Source organism: Daucus carota, chromosome 7 (assembly GCF_001625215.2).
Source record: "Daucus carota subsp. sativus chromosome 7, DH1 v3.0, whole genome shotgun sequence".
Taxonomy (NCBI): Eukaryota; Viridiplantae; Streptophyta; class Magnoliopsida; order Apiales; family Apiaceae; genus Daucus; species Daucus carota.
The window spans coordinates 29,870,711-29,894,760 of NC_030387.2; the positions used below are offsets into that span (position 1 = coordinate 29,870,711).

Sequence of the window (24,050 nt, forward strand, 5' to 3'; positions counted from 1 at the left end):
AATACACAATTTCACTTATTAATGCAATAAATTTCTACGTTGTACTGAAATTGTACACTAACAGTCCATTTGCAGGACCATATTACAATTCATTGACTAAAAATGAAACAAAATTGTGAAAAAGGAAAAGCGTTAAATCAAATCGTGTATTAAGAAGCTTAAAACACTCCACACAAGTCCATAAGAACCTTTTTGAGGCTTAGACTTAAAATGAAATGTAATTTACAGTGCAAGTATGTTTCAACAGTTGGCTACAATTACAGGCTATACAATCTTATGAGCCACAACGGTAGTGGAATGGAAAATTCTTAAAATTAAGGTTACCAGTTTCTGTAATAGGTGCAAAGTTGTGGCTCATCCAAAATAATACAATCTTACCAAGCATCAAGTTCATAAAGATACATATATTTGCACCATTTGAAACATATTATGAGCATAAGAAGTTTTCTAGGTGACATTTATCTGATGACCTTGCTTCAAATTAACATCATCAACGGGACCTTGCTTCAAATTAACATCATCAACGGGCAATGGCGACCATGCCACTGATTCCTTGACAGCATTGCTTCTCCTTTTTACAAACACAGGCGCAACCAGAAACAAGATCATAGCAGCAACTACTGAAGCCCACACACTGATATCGATACTTGGCCTGCATTCCATGATTGATTTTGCCGAAACTGGTCCATCGAGACTACCAAATGAATTATTGATCTTCATAATTTCAACTCCATTTAGAATAGCATTAAGAGCATGCGGCATGCTCATATTGGAAGGACCAACACTAAGAGTTATAACCCCTGAGCTATCCCCATCCACCACAAAATCAGCATAGAATGGAGAAGCCAGCATATTATTTGAAATCAAAGAGAGATCCAAATTCTCATATGCCAAATTCCCGTTTACATAAACGTTGAAGTAAAGCATGCCGATTGAAATACTAGCAATATCACAAAAATGCATCCGAATAAGATACTTGTAACCTCCAAACACTGAGAACACCATTGTAATATTTGATCTAGCAATGGAATCACTCTCACTAACAATCACCCTCGCAGTATTATAAACATTATCTGGACCAACTTCACGACTTGCCCCTCCCATACGATACTTAATACGACCACCAAAATGAAACTTGTTCGATCCATCATTCACCTTTAAGAACTCATCATCAGTAACCCAAGTCCTCCACAAAGAATCATTAAAAGGCGTGACCTTATAACCACCTACATTCACCCTATAAACATTTTCATAACCATTTTTCATCAATCCATTAAGCACCTCAACACCCTCAGAACTCACAAACCTACCCACATCACCAATCAAATCTTCCGGAGCCGAAATCACTTCAATCCCGCTAACAAAACCAACACTCTTCGTCGCCGGAACAAAACTAACCACAACCTTATCATCCTCAACCCAAACAACATAATCCTTAACTACAAAATTCCCCACATCCCCACCACTAAAATCATACAACAACACATACCCATTAACCAAAACATGAAACTTTACAGCCCCTTCAAATTTATTCAAATTCAAACCCCCAAAATGCAAACGAATCAGGAAAGCACCTTTCTTTTTCACATCAAACACATATCTTGAATGCCTTTTAAAAACCCTAAAAGTATGATAAATTGGAGACAAATTATGATCTGGGGTCGTTTCACTTACCAAGATTGAGTCACCTGAGGACAGAAAGCGGGACCCTATTTCCGATGAGTCTCCGGTGAAGGTCCGGTGGTCGGAATCTTGAATTTCAGGTGAAGCTGAGCCACAGTTAATGAGATAGTGATCTGTGGGAGAGAAGGAGGTGATAAAATGAGATACATAGAGGATATAGATACAGATTATGAAGAACCTGGGGGTTTGAGTAATCTGGGTTGCCATGGATTTGGGGAATAAAGAGAAAGAGGAAAGTGTTTGATATTAATGGAGTTTTGTAACGCGTTAGGACAGCTGGGAAATTCATATGCGCGGAATCTTGGACTTTTTCATAGTATTTTCTTGTTTTTTTTCGAAATAGTCATATATATTTTTCTTTTTTCTTTTTTGTTAATCATATATTTTCAATTTTTTTTATTCCGATACTAGACTATTGTCTCATTTTTGATATGTTGTTTTTAGAATCAATAACTTGTGCTGGTTATTGACTTACTTTGCTTATTGTTAAAAGAATTAATAACCTAACATTTAGGATTTTTTTAAAGAAATTTAATATATATTTAAGAGATGATTTACTTTTTTTAAGGAAATACAATTTTGTAAATTTTGAGAAAAAATAATGAATTTATCACAAATATTTTATTTAAACTTTATAAATAAAAAATAATCTCTTTCTGATACTATATATCGTATATGATAAAAAAATTTAAAAATTGAGTCTAAGTGCAAAAATATTTAAGAATTACAATAAAAATTTGAAAATAATTATTTAGCGTGGAATGATGGGCGATGTAGTTTCTCAAAAAAATCCACGTTACACTAATTCCCGACAAATCTTTATAATCAGGATTCAGGCCAAAGTCTCTTAATTTAGGTTTTGCCCTTGTCGAACAATACTAACCCCCTGTTAAATACAGTAAATATCAGGCATAAATGTGACTAAACAGAGGTCTGTAATTGTGTAGCAACGACATATCCATATCTTCAGCAAAATTCTAAGTGCACTGTAATTTGATCAAGCACAAAGAAATTGTGATTTGTAGTAAAACATAATCATAAACATGTTAAGGATATAATAAATGCTGCTACATGTTGACAACTCTGATAAATTTTCAGTTCTACTGTCAACAGGTACATAACAGCAAAGCTAACCAATATCCACCCATTTCGCTGATGAACCAATCCGCAGAGGAAGCTCCAGAGTTTCTGTACCCCCTTCAATCAAATCATGACAGACAATACTGAAACCATAAGTCATACGAAAGCCATGAAGAACACCCCCGTACTTAGGCACCAGTTGGTTAACCGTTAAGCCCACATCCTTGGCTGTGAAGCAAGAACTCTTCCTTGACAAGTACAAACTAATGTCCTTCAAATCATCAATCTTTTCCCATGAAAATGTATTCTCATCAAAACTATAAAAGATATGTGGTACCTCCTCACGGAAGAAAAGCTTTATGATTTTCTCTTTATGCTCCATGATGTATGTGTACCCAATCTCATTCCTCGGTCCAGCCAGTTCTTTCCATAGTTTAGTACTCATATCGAATATGGTCATGTTTTCCTTTAAGTTTAGGTAGTATACTTTTTCTCCCATAGTTATCAAACCACATCGCGCATCAATCTGCATAGGCAAATGATAGGAGTACATGGTCCATGATGAGTCGCCTGGTGCATAAGGTCATTTCTCCAGACAAGCAGGCATTGAGAAGGACCACCCGATACGGGTAGCCATTTTTTGCGGAAAAAGAGCCATGGTATTTCTTGGAGGCATACGCATCATCTGGGAGTTCTATTTTAGCCCTTGTGAACGGGTTTATGAGGAACAACGAATCGGGTACTGGATAGTGTTTACTTTTTGTGGACAAGTTTTTACGATGCATGAGAAGCCATCCTTGCTTTGAGTAGAGCAGGAGAGCATTAACAAATTCTGGAAGATCAAACGTGATTTTTTTCTTTCTTGAGGTACTGATGAAGTCCCGGGCACTGCTATCCATGCTTTGGTTCATTTGCATGATCCATGGCATACCATCTCCAATTGATTGCCTTTTCGGGTAGTTTGAAGACAGAGAGTGCCAATCGCGACAAGTGGAAGCTAGGGACAGATTGTCAAACATGTCTAACTTATCTTTTATCTTCCACAAAGGGAGGAGAGGAAGTGAAGCCCAGTCGCGCTCAGCGTGCTTGTTACAACTAGACATTGTCTCAGAATTCCTAAAGCTGTTGCATAAAAGAGAAAGAATTTACTAATCTTGAAGCAATTTCCTACCCTCAATGCATAGGACTTGCAGCAGATCTAAATTCCAAGAAGTATACTACAATATTAAAGCACTAAAAACTACAATTCTAAGTTGTGCATTTTGGTCCAGTTTTCTGAAGGTTTTGTTAGATTCCTACTCGGGTCTTCCAGCCTGAAAGCAGGGGAAATCACAGGAATTTTTGCGAGGGGCCAAATTCTCCGCTCTAGTCATTTTAAGGTTTATAATTTGAATTTTGGTGTCCCCACATTTTAGAATCCTTTATATAAATATAAATATGTAATTTCCCTAGTATATAAAGATTAGGGGTACCGAAAACTGATTTTGACTAGGGTCTCGAAATCTCAGGGCCGTCCCTGCATCTATTTATCACTTACCGCTGTTAAGTACTTAATATACACATAAATGCATGCAGAACACAATCTGTGTCTCTTGAATCTTATCATAAAAATCAAATCAAAGAAATCTGTAAGTTTCCAGAGAAAGAAAAAACTCTAGCTATACAGGCAACAGACATGTAAAATTTTTTACAATTTCTTTCTACTTGCCAAAATGTCACAAGGGACTTAAAATACCTGGACTGGTTCGAAGTTGGAGTGTGGCAGGTCGCAGAAAATCAGCACAACAGTGGACTCAACTATGTATAAATTCTTGCACAAGCGTATCAAGCAGCTAGCTTATCAAGGTTCTGCACTTTGCACTATCCTATGTCAGTAATTAAGACTTCAAATAAGTCGACACTCATACAAACTAACTGATAAGAAGATTATAAATGGACTTGCTGCTGTGTTACTATATTCCTCTACAAAGAAGAAAACATCCAACCAGTCGATTACTTCTAGTTGATTACTATAGTTGTGTTTATTTTACATATGAACCAGAAAAGAACAAAAACCAGCATATTCACTTCATATTCTAATTGAACTAGTAAATACCCTAGAAAGAAAAATGAAAGTTGTGCATAAAGAGATGCTGCACAACATCATCTCCACCAGATTGTCTTTTGGACAGCTTGAGGAAGCCGGCCTTCACGACAAAGAGAAGCGAGGAACAAACTGTCAAATATCACTCAAGGGCTTTGGAAAACTATGCCAAACAAGCTGCAGCAATAATATTGATAGGAATATTGCAAATAGTACTTTACATGTTCACAACTCTAATCAAAATTGAGTGTTCATTTTAAGTAACAGATAATAAACACACAACGGCAAAGCTAACCAATATCAACCCATTTGGCTGATGAGTTAATCTGCCAAGGAAGCTCAAGAGTTTGTCTACCCCCGTTAATCAGATCATGCGAGACAATATCATAACCGTAAGTCATAGGGGCACCACGAATAAGACCGCGATACTTTGGCACAAGTTGATTAACTTTTAAATCCTTGTCTTTGGCTGAGAAGCAAGATGTCTTCGCCGACAAGTACCAACTTGTCTCCTTCAAATCATCAATTTTGATCCTTTCCCAAGTAAATTCAGTATCATTATAACTATAAAAGCTGTGTGATGTGTGCTCACTAGTACTGAAGAAAAGATTTATGATTTTCTCTCCATACTCCATGATGTACATATCTCCATTCTCATTCCCTAGTCCAGGCAATTCTTTCCATTCTTTAGTACCTATATCATAAATTATCATGTTTTCCATCAAATTCAAGTAGTATACCTTTTCTTCAATTGTAATTAGACCACATCGTCCTTCTATTTGCATTGGCTGCCCAAAAAAGGAAAGTTTAGTCCACGATAAGTCGCCTGGGAAAGCTATGGATAAAGTCATTTGGCCTGAAAAACATCCAGTGAGAAGGACCACTCGTTCCGGGTTGCCATTTCTTGTGGAAAAAGATCCATGGCATTCCTGAGGGGCATAGGCAAGCACCACAGCTGGCATTCCAATTTTAGCCCTTGTAAAGGGGTTTATAAGGAACAATGATTCTGCATCTGGATAGCTTTTCCTTTCTTTTGTTAAGTTTTTACGCAGCATTAGAAGCCAGCCCTGCTTTGAGTGAAGCAGAAGTGCATTAACAAATTCAGGCAGATCAAGTGTAAATTTTTTCTTTCTTGAAATACTGACAAAGTCACGAGCACCGCTGAGTATACTTCTGTTCAGTTGCATGATCCATGGCATACCATCTCCAATAGTATGCCTTTTTGGATAGCTTGAAGACATAGAGTGCCAATCACGACAAACAGAAGATAGGGATAAATTGTCAAACATATCTAACTTATCTTTTATCATCCACAGAGGAAGGAGAGGAAGTGAAGCCCAGTCATGCTCAGCATGTTTGTTACAACTAGACATTCTCTCCAAACACTTAAACCCGTGGCAACAAAAAGATCTAAAAGAATCCATGAACTAATTCTTGCAGAAGCATATCAAGCAACTGTGTACGCAATTTTTTCATATTTGCTCTGTTATACTGAGACTTCAAATTGGTTCTCATTCCATTCAAAGTAACTGATAAGAAGCTTATATATGAATTTGCGGCTGACTTGCTACATTCCTCTACAAGAAGAAAAACATTCAGCTAGTCGATGACTTCTAGTTCATTAAAATAGTTGAGTTTATTTTACATATGAACTCTAAAAGAACAAAAAACAGCATTTTCAGTACTCAATACCAAGTCTTTTACTTTGATACATAGGTTACTAAGTTATAACTGTCTTTTGTGTTTGCAGATGTAGTTTCTTGTTTGTATCCAGGTCCTTCAGTGTAATTATATAAGACTGCCATGGCAGATGTAATTTTGCAACCAAACAGCCAAAACAAAATTGGTGAAGAAAGGTAGGACTTTAAAGGAACTCATATAAGAGAATTTTAAACAAGAATTTGTAACAGTATATTCTACTTATGGATCTGTAAATTGTGGTGCCGATAAAAATAGATTGTTACAAATTTTTTGGTATTGAAAAAAAATTGTTAGCTGCATATAAGAGATGCTTCTGAGTGGTTTGCATCACAGTGGGGTGATTGTATTTGAGAGCATTTAGTCTGGGATAACCCTTGATGCAAGTCTGCACTACATACTTTCCCCGGTATCTGACATTAATCGAAGGGTGTGTTACAGTTACTAGGATTTTAAAATAGCAGAATCAGAAGCGGATCCTGAAATTCACTAAAAGGGGGTCTTTTTTATATGAAATAAATTATATGATCGGTAATTTTTAGTTTTCGTGTAAAGACATATTAATGTAACTGAAAAGGGAATTCTAGCAAGGTGTGCCAAAATTTCAGAAGGGGGCTTAAATATAAACTAGTTTTGAATTGTAGTGTAAATAAGAAGAAACTATAGGAGTCAGGGGTGCTTAAGCCCCTAAGCACTCCTAGATTCGCCAGAGTAGAATATTGCACAGTAGTATTCATATCTCTGTTCTGTTTTTGAATGAATCAGATTAGGTTTCTTTGGCCAAAGTAGGAGTCTTTAAGCCTCTCTAAACATTTAGACAAATGCTTCATTCTGCCAAGTAGAAGCTACTCCACTCTAATGTACTGACCTAAAATATGTCTACTCATTCAAGAATCTTGAAGAGAAGAGAGGAAAGGGTCCAGAGAGTTCTAGTTAAGATTTGTTAAGTCTAGCTGATCGAACTGCATGGTTCTCTTTCAGTTCCAGCCGGCTAAATTCCTCCATCCTTGATGGTCTCATTTATTGCAATGGTTGTGATAAACTTTGAGCGAGACAATAGCAACAACTGTTTGTTAAATTTTATTTGTTCATCGCGTGTCATGTCGAAAGTTACTAATTCATTGAACTTCTGTTACCAAACAACATATTATCAATTAATAAAAGCAAGGTTAGCAAATAAATAAAGAAAAGAAAACAACAAAGCTGGTAATGAGCCGATCTGGAAAAGAAGCTCAGGAGCTACTGTACATGTGTTGCTGGAATTGAACATCATAAGAGCTTTATTTCAGATTTTGTGATTGTAAGGCTTCATGTCAGGACTCCACTTGAGCAGGCCAAATAATTTACAATCTGACCCCAAACACTTTGACGATAACTGTGGATGATTTTTCAATGAAAAATTTGATTTTTCAAATTCCAAGAGCTCGGATTGATATTTTCAGGTTGTCTTGTATTGATTTTAGAATGGAAAATTATAATCAAAAAAAAAAAAAACGAAATTTCATATTAAATCACGAAATGTTACTGATATTTTTCATTTGGCACATTGAAACGTAAGTTACTAGCAATAATATAATCTGCTACAACAACAGAATCATAGCCCTTTACTTTGGTATTTTCAGCCAGGAGTACAATACAACATGAACACAACAAAATTTTATTAATCTTACTCAATCTTGGCTAACACGCACGTATAGAAATTAACGACATTAAACAAGATAAAACTCCTTAAACATACAGCAATTTACAGAGGTGCAATCTAACACAGTTTCTGTGCATATATAAAGCTAAACCAAGCAGGCTTTTACATTCATCTCAACCAAACTGTACAGAACTAATCACTTATTCTTACCTTCAAAACAGATTGAAATGGCTTGTAGGTTTTCATCAGCTATTTTTGTTGCTTGCTTAGCCATTATAGTCATTGCCGCGGTGGCAGTAACAAAGGATGAGATGATGGGCCCTATGCCCTGGATGGACATGGGTCCTGCCCCGACCCCCGACGTGTCTGGGAGCGTTATTACCTCTTTTCCATCGATGGCAGCTGTGATTGTTGCGTCCATTGCTTCGGCTTTCATGATTTAAAGGCCTGTTATATCTTTGTTCGTGTTGTTTTCTGTTTTTTGTGTGTTTATGATCATCTGTTTTTCTTTTTAGTGTCGTATTTCTTCCTGTACTTGTATAATGTAGTCGATACTTGTACAATAAGTGGCTGTAGAATCTGCCATATCGCGTAATTTAAATAAAGCTTGTAATTCATGAGTTCATAATGCTGTTGTAGATGATAAGGTTCTCATTTCAATTGTAAGTTGAAAATTCAGTGATCAATCTATATAGCATAACATTCAGAGTAGTGAATTTTTGGTTTTAACTGAGTTATGGTTAGGAAATTAGTAGTGCATATACTTTACAGGATTTTGGTCCCTGACAATCAATTGTCAGGACCTTCTAGGCAGCATACTAATTTCTGGTCGTTAGATAAATATTCAGCGGCTAGTATTATAACAAAATTTTATACGTTCAGCGCTTTTTAACCGCTAGACGAGATCATTTCACCCGTCAAGCGGTTAAAAAGCGTGGACAAGTCCCCGTCAAACGGTTAAAGGCGCTGAAATTAGTATGGTGCTTAAAAGGTCCTGACAATCGATTGTCAGGACTCTACTCTGTATTAGCAGTTAAGAAGTGTCCGATACAACATACTAGTTTTACATTAGTGTATTTAAGAACTTGTCATACTCCTAATCACAACAGCTATACTAACCACCAGATCACCGCAACCTTCACAGTTCAGCCTAATTACCCGATATCAACCCACTTTGCTGATGCAGAAATTTCAAACGGAAGCTGAAGAACTTGTGTGTTTCCATCAACTATATCATAACAAAGGACATTGTGTCCAAGTAATATACGTGAACGGGGCAGGCCACCATAATCAGGCTGAAGGACATACGCGTTTAGCCCTCTGTCTCTTACGCAAAAGCAATTATGCAACCTTGACAGGTACAAGCTAATGTTGTTCATTTCATCATTGCTCAACCTTTGCCAATTAGTATGGCTGTCGCTGTATCTTGAAATTCTAAAGCACGCCTTTTCACTATAGTCGGTAGCAAAGATCTTGATAACGTTTCCCTCGTGCTCAACGAGGTAATGCACTCCCATTTCATTTCTTGATCCAGGTATTTCCTGACAACAATGAGTAACCATATTGTAGATAATCATCTTTCCCCAGATATTCGTGTAGTAAATCTGTTCTTTAATGCTAATCAGACCGCGACATCCTTCAAACACTATCGGGTGATCTATGGAAGTATGTTTATTCCACACAACATCTCCTATGTAGTTTGTTCTTAGCACAGTGTCACAGGATCTACCTGCACCTAGGAGGACCACCTGCTCTGGATTGCCTGATTTAGTTGAAAAACATCCATAATATTCCCAAATTTCCGCGACATCTGGCAATTCAATCTTGGCCTTTGTAAGGGGATTCATCAAAAACAAAGAATCAGGTAGCCTTTCATAAGAGTCACCAAAATTCTTTCTTCGCATGAGAATCCAGCCCTGCTTTGAGAAAAGCACTTGAGAGTTCCTCAACTCGGGCAAGTCGAGACTGAATCTTTTCTTTCCTGTAATGCTGATGAACTCATGTGAGCTAGTGTCTTCTTTACCATTCTCTTGCATAATCCATGGCATTCCATCTCCAACCACTTGCTTCTTCGGATAGTTTAAGGAACCAAACCGCCAATCGCGACACACGGCTGCAACACTCGTGCTATCGAATATGTCTAACTTGTCTTTAATCGTCCATAAAAGCAGGGTAGGAAGAGATGACCAGTTGACATCAGTTCCTTTGTTCTCATAAGGCATCTTCCCTATGAAGAATATATATAACAAAATTATAAGTATCAAGAGAAGATAAATTAGTAGAAGTTCTCAGGCTGCAGATTAAAAGATCATTTTGTTATGAACTATATGAGTACACACCGACATTAGGATCCTCTTAGTACACAATAAACTGTTAACTTAACATGATATCGTAACTCATCTGACAATCCAACTCCAAAGTGAGGGACTCAACAGAAACCACAAATTAAATGTTAAGTGAACTTGAGAACCACATATGAGCAGAAAGAAATTTCTATATATATAGAAACATGTTTATAAATTTTCCGACTGAACGTATGCGTACCCGAATGAAATATGACAAGTTAGGAGCTGAAATGAAGGAGGTGCGCGTAGCATGCAGAATGAGTTTGTTGCTTCTTGGCTGTCAGAAAATGTGTGCTAATTTTGTGTGGTGGTATTGTAAAGAAGATAAGCTCCCTTTGTATGCCTATTTATATGGACTTGCAGATTGTTGGATTGATGCGAACTCCCCAACTGGGTATGTAATTAGTATGAATATTTATCATCTTCATCATCTACGTAAGAAAATAAATAACTGTAATGAAAAAGTCATGCATGCGAAAAATATTTGTTAATATATACGTATACTGTACGCACATAAAGTTATATGTGTGTAATATGCATGATGCTAGTGGTTTGACTCTCAACGAGGGTCTGTTCTCGAGATTCGGGTATCTTATTTGAATTTTCGAAATGATGTTTTGTATTTAAGATTGTAAAGATGTTTAAAAAAAAAAAAAAATGCATACTCTGAATCAAGACATTTATGTCAATATATACGAGAGTATTAGTGAATACCCCATGTGTGTTCAAATGAAGGCTCAAATAAAGCTCTAATTTAAGTCAATTGGCTTGCGAGTTTGTCTGGCTTAAACTTGTTTAAGTGGACTCGGCTCGACTCATTAAACGAGCCGAGTTCGGAGAAAAGTTTTGACTTATTTAATTAAATGAGAGGGCTCGATCAGACATGTGAAATTAAACGAGCTGAGTTCGGGCTGAGATTTAAGCTCGATTTAACTAAACAAGTTGGTTCGGTTCAATTAAACTTGGCTCGAAATTCGGCTTACTCGACTCAAATTATAATCCTTCGCTCTGATATTTATCTACAACAATATTTCTAAACTTATACTATAAAATATACAGATATATAAATTTTGGTGTTCTTCAGGAGTGGTGCTATAAACACCCATTTTAGTCATCTCATCCCAAGGCCGGCCCTGCTGCCGGAAAAAGTCAGCCCTTGAAAATAACACAACTTCCCGTCCATAATTGACTCCGAAAGGCTTTATACAAGACTTAAGCCGCCTGTGACGGGACTGTTTTTGACTTCTTAGAAACTAAAGTCCAAGTATTACTTCAAAAGATAAAAGTCATACAAGTATTACGCGATCTGGTTCATGAATATACATTTGAGGGACTAAGTAACTTTTTTCGAGGTATTAATGTTTGGTTGATAAATTTATTTTAGGGCTTTTTTCATTCATAACCACGATTTCAATCTTATTTTCAAAAATACTACCTTCTCCAATCTTATTTTCAAAAATACTACCTTCTCTAAAATATTTTTGGAAATATTTTTTAAAGATAGTATTTTTGAAAATATTTTAGAGAAGGTAGTACTTTTGAAAATAAGATTGGAGAATGTAGTATTTTTGAAAATAAGATTGAAAAAACAGTATACAGGATAATTCCCCTTTATTTTATTAGAACGAATTTTTATCCAGTTTAAGTTATATTAATTTTATTTATATTTGTATTTGTTATTTGTAATTTAGATCATTTTTGAGTTTTGATGGTTTTTATTTGGATAATTCAAAATTTATTTTAGTTATATCACAAAAAACATATTTTCAAAAAATTATAATTATTAAAAATATATGTGATAAAATTAATATTACAAACATACCACACGGTATAAGTAAAAAGAAACTGGACAGATCTCGTCAACAAAACAGACTTAGAGAGTTTGTGTCCCAAATTAACGGTCTTGTTTGACTTTTTCATGATCAATTTGACTCGACTTTGATTGAAAAATATATATATTAAATAATTGAATAAAATTATGAAAAATATATCATTGAAAAGATTATCAATTCTACTTTAAAATATAATTTTCAGTTTTGTAAAATTATAAAAAATTAATCTTTGATTTTCAATCAAAATTAGGTTAAATGATAGTTAATTTGGTATCAAGGGAGTACTTCTTTGTTCAGAGAGATGATATTTTGTCAAACACTGTTTAACTCTAGAAACCTTTCCTAAACTAAAATAAAATAAAGGAACTCTAGAAACCTAATGTAGAAGGAAATATTCCCAAAGTGATTTACTTGAAGAATTTGTCTTTCCTGAAAATCTAGAAATTTACTTCTGAGGAAACTACGGTTAGTTTATTCGTGGAAGAGTTTCTTAGCGTTCTCAAACCCTGCTAGTTTCGTGATGTACAGCCTTATCGTTGGTAGTGAAAATGTCATGTCATAGTATTCCTGCACGAACCTTCGATGCCATGAAAATACGTTTGGATATGTGATCTTTGGCTAATCTGGTATATGAATCAGCCTCAAAAAATTGCAACTCCTTTTTTCAGGTGTTGAACATAACCCTTTTTAATTTAAAAGGCACAAAGAAAACTTTAAGAATCTCTCAGGGTTTAGCAGACTAAAATAGCGAGACTTTATATCTGTAGAAATGTGTGCAGTAATCTGAATTACAGCGTTTTATAAGCTAACAATGCTCAAAGAAATTTCTGCAACAGAAACCTTGTAATAACTATGACCGCGAACTTCACAATGATCAACCAATATCAACCCACTTTGCTGTTGCAGAAATTTTAAATGGAAGCTGAAGAACTTGTGTATTTCCAGCTGCTAAGTTGTAATAAAGGACACTGTATCCAAGTAATATACGCGAATGAGGCAGGCCACTGTAATCAGGCTGAAGGCGATAAGCGTTTAGACCTCTATCACTTGCACAGAAGCAATTATGTAATCTTGACAGATATAAACTTATATTGTTCATCTCATCATCAGGGCTCACCGATTGCCATGTAGTATAGGTGTCACTGTATGTTGAAATGTTAATCGATGCCTTGTCACCATAGTCGCTAGCAAAGAGCTTTAGTACGTTTCCTTTGTGCTCCACGATGTAATTTACTCCCATTTCATTCCTTGTTCCAGGTACTTCCCTGCAACATTGCTTAGCCATGTTATATAATCATCTTTCCACAGAAATTGATGTAGTAAATCTGTTCACTGGTGCTAATTAGACCACGACATCCTTCAAAAACTAATTGGATGATCTATAGAAAAGTGTTCTGTCCACACAACATCTCCTAGGTGGATTGTTCTTAGCACTGTTTCACAAGAACTACCTGCACCGAGAAGAATCACCCGCTCAGGAGTTCCTGCTTTTGTGGAAAAACATCCATAATATTCCCAAATTTCTGCAACATTTGGCAATTCAATTTTATCTTTTGCAAACAGGTTCAGCAAGAACAATGAATCAGGCAACCTTTCATATGATTTGCAAAAGTTCTTTCTTCACATGAGAATCCAGCCCTGCTTTGAGAAAAGCACTTGAGAGTTACTCAACTCAGGCAGGTTGATGGTAAACCTTTTCTTTCTTGTAACGCTGATGAATTCGTATGAACAACTATTTCCATCATCACTTTCTTGCATAATCCAAGGCATCCCATCCCCAACTACTTGCTTTCTCGGATAGTCTATGGAAGCATACCTCCAATTACGACATACAGCTATTAGGCACATATTATCAAATATGTCTAACTTATCTTTAATCATCCATAAAACGAGGGTAGGAAGAGATGACCAGTCGGCATTATATTCTCTGTTCGCACAAGGCATCCTCCCTATCAAAAATATTACAGCATATAGTAAGGATCAAGAGTACGTAGTAAGATGAACTAGCAAAACTGATTTCTAGACTAAGAAGTTGCAACAAATTATGAGACTAATAGAAAAGCACTAGCTTGTTAAATTTATTCGTCAACAAATTGGTAAGTTTTTTCATATTTTCCTTTGAAGTAGGATAAGCATCAAGTGCCAAAGGTTAATCTGAATTCAAATCTATGGAATCAATAGCTAACAGAATCAAAATTACTCTAAATGTGATTTTGGGTAATACTATACGGTCTCAAGAGAGGTTGTAACTTAACCAAGCGCTCTCGAGCTCAAATCATATGAACCGAACCCCATTACCCCAATAACACAACTTAACCTTCTTTCCTAACGCCTTGAGATTTTAAGAGAACCGATAACTTAAGAGGTGCTCATACCGGATAGCAGAGTGTTTGAACTCTGTAAATTGTTTTTAAATTGTTAAATTCCACATGCAAGTCTAAAGTGAAGGACTCAAAATTAGAAAGACTGCCATGTTTAGTGGATATTTGTGAAGCTATAAGAAGATACACATATAGAAAAGTAAACATACCCTTGCTCATAATTATACACTGAATCTGGAGTAGGAGGTGCTAGCATGCACGATGAGCTTCTCAGATTCTCATTTTCATAGAGACTCACTGTTCTACGTATTAATGTCAACTTGCCCACTGGATCATTTTAATTATTAGTAGTACAGTTTGTTGTGATCTTCTGTAAGAAATTAATTTGTCAGGCCCAGCATTAAAGATTGACATGAGGCGAGGACCATTTCATTCTAGCTCGTAATCCATGAATTATGCCGACACTGAACTAAGCACGAGAATATAATTTAAATTTTTCATTTGGAATTTATCTTATTTTCTGTTATCTTCAGTCTCTGTCTTTTACTTTTTTATATATTTTTATTTGATTTTTAAAATAATAAGAGAAAGAATAATTATGTTGCTGAATTGCTGAACTATAAATTATCCTTTTATTTGTTTATTATATTTCGTATAGTATACATTATAAAATGGGAAAAAAGTGTTACATTATTATTTTTTGTCTTATTTATATTATTGATGAACAGAATATTAAGTTATTTTAAGTCAAATTAAATGAACTTAAGGTTTGATTAGTTGAACTTGCAAACTTATTAACAAATGTAATATTAATTTAATTGGCCATATGGACCGCATAGACAGTATTTTTGAGGTATATTAGGAAGATAGATTGATTCAATAATTTGTACACATAAAATAAAATCTTATTATATTTCAAACGAGAATAACATTTATTAATATGATCACATGATTGGCATAAATTATAATGTAATCAAAGCTATATATTAATAACAAAATATCCTACGTAATATATTCAGCTTATCATGTGAGTTTGTAAGTCTTATCCTAAATCTCTTGTGATAAATATTTTTTCCAAATATCATGATAAATAACTTATTTTAATTGAATCATTTATATGCATCCATCACTAGATGGAATTAACTATATATTGACTTTGCTCAAAAAAAAAAAAACTATATATTGACTAAAATTTGGGGGAAAAAATTAGATATTATTAAAATATCTAATATTTCTATCGAGTAACATAATTCCAGCATTCGTTATATTATAGTTAATCAAGATGAACTTTGACTACACAAAAAATAATCACATGTGGATGCTATTAATTCCAGTCACATGCTTCAAACATTGTCTTGTGCTCTCTTCTGATAAAAGAAATGCAAAGTAACATGCTTGGTGATTTGTCTTTTGTGAGAATGTCGTGTTACACGCACTTGTTCATGCATGAAACGTACATCTACTGAGATACGTTTGATTAATTGAATGTGGCCCAAGAGCAACTCCTTCCCTATTTCATGTCCTAAGTCCAATTATAAGGAATGTGACATAAATTAGTGCTCCAGTAGTGCTCAGAGGTGCCTTAAATCACTAGGATCCTCCTTGCATGCCTTATTAATAAGGCACCACTAGCCATGCCTTATTTGATTTCTTTAATAAAAAAATCATTTCTCTCTCTTATTGTAACTTATTTTCTCTCTCTTCCTTCCATCTTTTATCAATCTCTTTCCAAATTTATTATTATAATAATAATAAGGAATGAATTATAAGGATCATTGTTGGAGTTGAAATACAAAATCTTATCCTAAATCACTAGGATTCAATATTTTATAATATTTATAAGGAAGACACTAAGACACTGCTGGAGATGCTCTAAGCTGTTGCATTAACCAGCTTCAAAAAAATTTCCCCTTTGCTTCACCGTGAAGCAGGGTGGCTCGATATTTTTGGGCGCATGAATAAAATTTATATTAAAGGCTTTTTTTTTTTAATACTACGTCCATTAACGATCATTTTTTTTATTTATTACGTGCAAGATTTTGATTTGTGTGGATTTTTGTGCATGTCAGGAATGTAAGTAGGGATGGCAACGGGTTGGATCGGTTCGGATATTTGAGATATCCAAATCCAAATCCAAATTATTTTTAAAATCCAAATACAAATCCAATCGGGTTTCAAATATCAAATCCAAATCCAAATCCACGGGTTTCGGATCGGGTTCGGGTTTGTTCGGGTTTATCCAAAACTTAAATTCTGAAATTTATAAAGTATTGTAAAAATATTATTTTTGATTTTTTCGCCCTTAAATTTCATTATATTTAAAACTAAACTACTTTAATAATAAAGTATTACACATTAATAAAATCTTGAACCGTATTTAATAATTTCTGAACACAAATCTTCACTATATGGAGTATGAAATATTAAAGAAACTCATTAGTTAAACAAAAAAAGCCACTATAACCCAAGAATATATACATTCACACTCTATATATAAACAAAATTTAGTAGATTTAAAATTGAAAAAAAGTATATTAGTATACATATACACATACATACATACATACATACATATATACCTAGTATCCAAATCCAAATCGAAACTCGTTCGGGTCTAAAAATCAAATCCAAATCCAAATCCAAATCCAAAATATCGGGTTCGGTAAGATCCATTCGGGTCGAAACGGTCGGGTATCCATTCGGATCTGTTTTTTTTTGCCATCTCTAAATGTAAGCCCATAAAATCCCAATACCTATTAAAAAGTGATTGCAAGTGTGTACTCATGACTTACACTAAAAAATCTGATAATATAGTTGTATATAATTTCAGACATTTTTTCTGTTCTTTTAATTTTATATCATCACCTGATTTATATTATAAGTTCTTATATTTTTATGAAGTCCAATTACAAAACCTGAGTAAATCAAACAAAAAATTGAAACTTCCAACTTTTTAGATTTTGGTTACAAATCAAAAATTAATTTATAAATTTATTACAAATAGTTGCAAAAACGAAGCCAAAAAAGGATTTAGAAAATCCAGCCAAATAAATAGTAATCCGACAAGTTATCAATAGGGTTTACATAATTTTCAAGAGTCCCTGATGATGTCCTGTCTTCATCGTCCCTCGATTACTGTTGGAACAAAAATTTTGAAAATGAAAGAATTGTCTGAGCCGAGCGACAACGAGCATTATACTCTCTCCATCCCTTTTAAATGTCACATTTGAATTTGATTTTGTGTTGGTTAAATTGACTAAAATTTGATTGAAATTTATTAATATTTTATCAATTAATTTTTTTGAAACTAATATTTTATCAATTAATAAAATAAAAAAAATATGTCACCGGAAATAATTTTTAATTCACCTTAAGATGTAATTTTCAGTATTTTAAAATAATGAGTGTGTGACTTATAATCTTTGTTCAAAACTTAGTCAATTTTGACCAACAAAAATAGAAATGTGACAATAAAAAGGGAGGGAGAGAGTATGATATTTCATTCCGGTTGTGTTATCATCAACACCGGTGAAAAATAAAAAATTAATCTTTCTAAATTCTAACAGACCTTTACTTTTATACTCCCTCTGTTTCATATTACATGTGCACTATTGAGAACAAAAACTTATTTCAAATTACTTGTCCATTTCGACTTCTAATGGAGTGTAGTCAATATTTGTATTTCCAAGATGAGTTTTATATCATACCTTACTAAGTTATATTTACTACCCACATATTATATTTGGTTAATGTAATAAATACAATAATAAATGAAAAATTTCTACAAATATTAATTTTTCTTAATATGCGTAATTTGTTCAAAAGTGGACATGTAAACGACTATAATTTTTACTGCTGCCATTGTAATGTTATAATGGTCATATAATACTTATTATAATTTTTTTTAAAATCATTTGTGTCCTTTCTTTCCTCTTACAAGTTCAAACAAACAAAATAATCATCGAAAAAATTTTGTAAGACTGATTTTCACTTTAAGATGCGTCTAAAAATTTAAAATACTAATTGAAAGTAATAATTCAAGGACATTGGAATGCCATTTGGGTGAGTTTAAAATAAGTACTTCTTGTTTAAAATAAAAAAATGAAATAGAAATTAGAAGCAAGTTAATACTTATAAGTGATTGAAGGCCAGACTTTTTACACAAACGATACGAATAAGTGTTTTTAACTTCTAAACCGAATCCTGCTTTTAAGTGGTAAAGAAACACCCATAGACAGGAAAAAACATTTAATTCACAAAATGGAAATGTTCATCCTAATAAAATCATGAATATAAGAAGTTGGTCAGTTACAGCAAACTCTGAACTTAACCCGTGTAACAAACTTCAATGAAGCATGGATATCACAAGTTGGACGATTATTAGCAAACCAGGCATTTAACCCTGTAACAGTAGCTACACTTATTCGACTTATTTCATTCACCGGTTAACAAGTTGCGACATCAAAGCGTATACAACAATTCTTACTTACTGACAGAAGGGTCTCAAAGAATCGGGTCAGGATTGAATTTCACAGATTCATTCCAGATGAGTTCCTTGATAGTTTCTATGGTGTATGTCGACTGCTCCAAGTCTAAACTGAAAGGCTGAGAGCACACCCTCTCGTCGTTAATGTCGTGAAGAGGTGCCAAGTATGGATGCGAAAGTGCTTCATCAACTACAAATGGGAGAAAAATTGTGAAATGGAGTTATAACAACGACAATATTTAGAAAAGAAGGATATCACAGTTCAAGTAACCTGTGATACGCTTGTGGGGGTCGAATATGAGCATTTTCTCCAGCAAATCCACAGCACCAGGAGACTTGTTATGGAATCTAGTAGTAAAAGGTTGTTTAGTGTGCTGAGGAAGCTGACTGAATTTTATGTGTGCATTATCACTTCTGTGGAACCCCAGGCTGGACTCGTCAGGTGAACCTATCAGCTGTTCCGCGCAAAAGAAAAATAATTCAATTCCAAAACAGAATGACAGAGAGAAAACAAAAACTTTCTTTATTCCCATACATTCAACAAGAAAAAAACCGTTTTTAGCGAGAAAAGAAAAAGTGAGTACAGAATAGCAAAATATATTTAAGCTCTAGGATATCGCCTATAGTTTGATGCAGATAGAGAAGGAACTGCAAAACAATGAAAATATCAAAAGCAATGGACAGCAAGGAAATGACTTATTATCAGCTTGAGTGTCTTGGAAAAAAAAACTAAAAGAAAAAAGAAGAAGAAGACTGATAGCCAAAAATCCAAGATAAAGGCATCTGTAGCATTGTACCTCTGTTATAAGTCTCCATTGATGGAGATAATCTTTTCCAGGAAACAGCGGACGCCTAGTCAGAATTTCACCAAGTATACAGCCAACTGACCAGATATCTATTGCTGCTGTATACTCTGAATAATTAAGGAGCAATTCTGGTGCACTGTACCATCGAGTAACAACGCCAGTGGTCAAATCAGTTAGTGATGCCGTCCTTGCAAGTCCAAAGTCTCCAATCTTTAGATCACAGTTTACATTAAGAAGCAAATTGCTTGGTTTTAAATCACGATGCAAGACATTTGCGGAGTGAACATACTTGAGACCTCGCAGTAGCTGGTAAAGGATATACTGCACAAGTTTTGAAGTTTATATGGAATGTTCAATGTCATTTTCATACATAAGTATCCAACAATTGTCAAGTAATACTTCGAGTCAGTTCACTTGTGTCAAAATATAGGACATAACATAGAAATCATAGAATATTTTGAATAAGAAGCAAATTGTAATGTTGGCTAGTTGCATAAAGGGAAAGACTATGAGATAAACAGCAATACCAGATTATGGAAACTTTCATGATCAAACAAATGTAGCTGTGATGCAAATTTATCTTATGTAATACAGAGACTTGGGACAAACCCGACAATGTTTGTCTGTAAGCTGCTGGTTGGAGCTAATTATCTTATGCAGATCCATTTCCATTAACTCATAGACAATGTAGACATCATTGAAACTTTCCTTTTCTGGAGGCCTTATAATGTCTTTGATTGCAATCACCTATGAACACAGATAAGATAAATTTTAAATGCAGTCCAGATATAAGCAGCACAATATAGGACTAAGCACTTGTGTAAGAAAAATAGTTGTCAATGCATAAGCATTAGTTACCATTAGTTACCATTAGAAAAATAATAATATAAGCATAAGGGCTTCAGCTGATCTTAATCAGATTATCTTAACAGATGTCATTAGTTACCTGGGAAATTTGAATCTAAAAAAGTTGTAGTGTAATATGAATTGACTTACATTTCCATGATCCATGTGAAGAAGAAGCTTGATTTCTCGAAGCGTCCTTTTGGCATCTATTACGTCAACAAATGCATTACCAATTTTCTTGATGGCGACTTCCTCACGCGTCTCAGAGTTTAAAGCAGTACTGAAGCAATTCAGAAGATCATATATAACACAAGTACACAACAGCACCAGTTATCTGTTCATATTATGTTCTTTCTTCATGAAGAAATTACAGAGACACATTTATGTACTTATTTAAACCTTTATCCTTATTTCTAGCAACTAAAAGGAAAACACACCATCTCAATTAAATTTTTAGGCTTTTTAAGTCATTTACTTGTATAGTTATGAATACTCTCCACACTTCTACAGCAATGATTAAATTCGCAATGGGAACTATATTGAATGTAACGTTCAAACTTCAAACTCTTAAACAAACAAGCTGGCCAGTTCACAAGAAGTTTCTGAGTTGATCGAACACTTCATACTTGTCTACTCGGCAATGTCACTGAGTACAGAGACTCGACGACTCAGACAACAAACTATATAAGAGGCTTGAAGCTTGACGACGCAAAAGCTTAATCAATTTCATACCTATAAGGACATATATACCAAACTCTTATACCTAAATTTACTAATCAAATGCCCCCAAGCTAAGCTTCAAGGTGTAGTCATATGGATTTAATATCAAAATCTTAAATAATTCCAGTCTGACGCTGACATTTTTCATAAAATAACATATAAAGTTAAACCAGCCTCAATTATACAACTCTGAAAGTTAACCACGCGGACCATGCTTAACCTTTTTTTTTTATGTCAATGCTTTAATAGGTCAACTCAAAACAAAAAATCAAATCCTGCAGTATTTTTTATCACCTAATTACTAATCACAACTCCAAATTGCCCTTGTCAAATAAGCAAAGCCTTAAAAAGTTGCCTATAGTCTTCCCAAACCACCACCAACTGTGTGTTTAGGACCATTAATCAATTTCATAAAACCAAACATATACATAGAACAATCATATTGGATAAGTGAATGTTAATGTTAAATAATTTTAACCAAAAACCAGCATAACTGAACAGTATATATATATATTTTAAATTAGATAGACGAAAAATTTCAAAAAATAAATGAAATTCTCTAATCCAGAGGCACTGCCAGAATTGCAACAGAAAATTTCATTGGGTGTAATCAAGAAAAACAACTAAGAAAGTGACGGAAAAATCCTCTAAATTTGTCCGAACCACGTAGGTGTGTGCCTCTGTGGGTGCATGTGTGAGAGAGCGAAGAAGAAAGACGTACCAAACAATACCATAAGCGCCACGACCAAGAGGGCGGATACGAGGAATAACATACTTACGAGAGACTTGAAACAGATTACCGTACACATTATACTCAGCATAGCGTTCCTCATTAGTCATTGCTCTTCTAGTATGGTTACTATGATCACCAGCTGAGGAAGCTGCAGAATTCGACTCCATGCTCTCTCTGCTTGACTTATTACAAATAAGAAAAAGAAACTAAACTGCCTAAAGAGTTAGATTATACTCCATTATAACAAGCTTAAAGCTGGGGAAGAAACTGTTATCTATTTGCATAGCTTTCTTGCGTGTAAATCTATTGCTTAGTTATTGGTTGGTTATTAATCAATCAATTAATTGAACTAATAATTAACTATTTTATGTAAGTTATTATCGTCATTAGTCTGTAATATTGTTTTAACAAATTGTGACATGACAGATGTTGATATGGACATTAAAATCATTGTTTAGTGTAGTACAAAAGTTGTAAGAACATATAACAAATCTCCGGATAATCTCGGTGTTATCGAACATAAACATATATCGGTGCAAATATTGTATATGTTGGAGTAGAAATTCAATCTATGAAGTCGAAATGTATGTCCTGGTTAGCTAGATGATTACGAACAAACCCCGGACTTAACCCTAGCTTGTAACTGCAGTTTTACCCGACGTCCACAACTGCTCCTCAGGCAAGCAACCGTTGCAGAAGCAGCTTCAGTGCCTTTCTCGTCAACTTCAATAAATTGGAGGGAATGGATATTTTATTGTAAAAAATAAGTTAAGAGCTTTGTAGTGGCTCTTAACTTTGAGGAGAGAGGAGAGAGAAACAAGAGGCTCTCAGTGATATGAAAAGCTACTAAGAATCTCTTGGAGCAAAAATTTCTTTCTCCCTCCTCAAATTTCAATTTAAGAGCTCATTGAAGAGTCTCTTGGAGATGCTCTTATGCACTATTTGGGAGATAAAGAGAGGGAGAAAATTAGAGACCGTCTCCCTGAGAGTCTGAGACCTCCTGATGGATTGAAGGGCAAGACCAGTCCTAGGCTCTGTAAAGCTTCTGATGCTTCAATCTTGTACTCAAATTTAAATTTTGGAATTCAGAACTTTCCAACTTCAACACTTCGACTTGGAACATAGCGGTCAAGGAATCCAGGGTCTGAATTAGCTCTCTCTACCAGTGCTGGCGCCTGGCAGGCTGTCTTTTGCATCTGGCAGGAAAATGTACATGGAAAAAGAAAGCCTTTTCTCCCAGCTTTGGTTCCGGGCTTGTTGATAAGGAAGCTCCAATACTTTGAAACCATCAAAAACGCTGATATATTGATCCTCATTGCTGGTCATGAAAAGTACTTGAATAGAGCTGGAATTGAGGAGGTAAAAGTAGACCTGACAATCGTCTCGTGCAAAGGAAAACCATATCCAACCTGTTTCGGTTTCGTATAAATCATCTCATACGTCATACCCGTTTCAAAACATGTCTATTGAAATTTTCGTGTATATTTAATATAAATATAATAATAAATTGTAATTAAAATATAATTATTAAATACATTTTTATGTATTATATAATGAAAAATATATATTAAATTGTATATTTGTATATAATTGTGTACAAATTTGTACATGTATATATATTATATATATATATAAATATATATATATATATATCTTTACATAAACATTTACTTATTTTTTTAAATATATTTATATGGTGTATATTCATGTATTTTTGTGTATATAAAATAAAAATCCGAACCCGACACTAAATTCAACATGTACTCTCGTGTTCA

General features: G+C 34.4%; 5 protein-coding genes across 7 annotated transcripts; all 5 read right to left on the reverse strand.

Moving 5' to 3' along the window:
- Positions 1-118: 118 nt before the first annotated feature.
- Positions 119-1,972, reverse strand: LOC108194889 (probable receptor-like protein kinase At5g24010). Its single transcript, XM_017361828.2, has one exon. The coding sequence runs from the start codon at positions 1,888-1,890 to the stop codon at positions 448-450; it is 1,443 nt and encodes a 480-aa protein (XP_017217317.1). The 5' UTR covers positions 1,891-1,972; the 3' UTR covers positions 119-447.
- A 504-nt stretch (positions 1,973-2,476) lies between these two features.
- LOC108194892 (F-box/kelch-repeat protein At1g57790) lies at positions 2,477-6,414 on the reverse strand. The gene is made up of 2 exons (XM_017361830.2): positions 4,499-6,414; positions 2,477-3,885 (listed from the first exon to the last, which is right to left on the reverse strand). The coding sequence occupies exon 1, from the start codon at positions 6,268-6,270 to the stop codon at positions 5,137-5,139; it is 1,134 nt and encodes a 377-aa protein (XP_017217319.2). The 5' UTR covers positions 6,271-6,414; the 3' UTR covers positions 2,477-3,885; positions 4,499-5,136.
- On the reverse strand, positions 2,813-3,866 carry LOC108194891 (F-box/kelch-repeat protein At1g57790-like). Its single transcript, XM_017361829.1, has 2 exons — positions 3,384-3,866; positions 2,813-3,289 (listed from the first exon to the last, which is right to left on the reverse strand). Exons 1-2 carry the CDS (start codon positions 3,864-3,866, stop codon positions 2,813-2,815), a joined length of 960 nt encoding a protein of 319 aa, XP_017217318.1.
- Positions 6,415-9,167: 2,753 nt separating the features above from the next.
- LOC108195561 (F-box/kelch-repeat protein At1g57790) lies at positions 9,168-10,977 on the reverse strand. Of its 2 annotated transcripts, none has more exons than XM_017362533.2 (2): positions 10,731-10,977; positions 9,168-10,413 (listed from the first exon to the last, which is right to left on the reverse strand). In XM_017362533.2, exon 2 carries the CDS (start codon positions 10,406-10,408, stop codon positions 9,341-9,343), a length of 1,068 nt encoding a protein of 355 aa, XP_017218022.1. In that variant the 5' UTR covers positions 10,409-10,413; positions 10,731-10,977; the 3' UTR covers positions 9,168-9,340. The 2 variants fall into 2 exon arrangements, with proteins under 2 accessions (XP_017218022.1, XP_017218023.1); XM_017362534.2 differs by lacking the exon at positions 10,731-10,977 and adding an exon at positions 10,526-10,715.
- Positions 10,978-18,917: 7,940 nt separating this feature from the next.
- On the reverse strand, positions 18,918-22,576 carry LOC108193790 (mitogen-activated protein kinase 4). 2 transcript variants are annotated; one of them, XM_064082349.1, is made up of 7 exons: positions 22,264-22,576; positions 20,973-21,102; positions 20,586-20,723; positions 20,266-20,297; positions 19,968-20,163; positions 19,442-19,625; positions 18,918-19,360 (listed from the first exon to the last, which is right to left on the reverse strand). In XM_064082349.1, the coding sequence occupies exons 1-7, from the start codon at positions 22,440-22,442 to the stop codon at positions 19,188-19,190; spliced, it is 1,032 nt and encodes a 343-aa protein (XP_063938419.1). In that variant the 5' UTR covers positions 22,443-22,576; the 3' UTR covers positions 18,918-19,187. The 2 variants fall into 2 exon arrangements, with proteins under 2 accessions (XP_063938419.1, XP_017216099.1); XM_017360610.2 differs by having other exon boundaries at positions 19,968-20,297; positions 22,264-22,575.
- Positions 22,577-24,050: the final 1,474 nt, after the last annotated feature.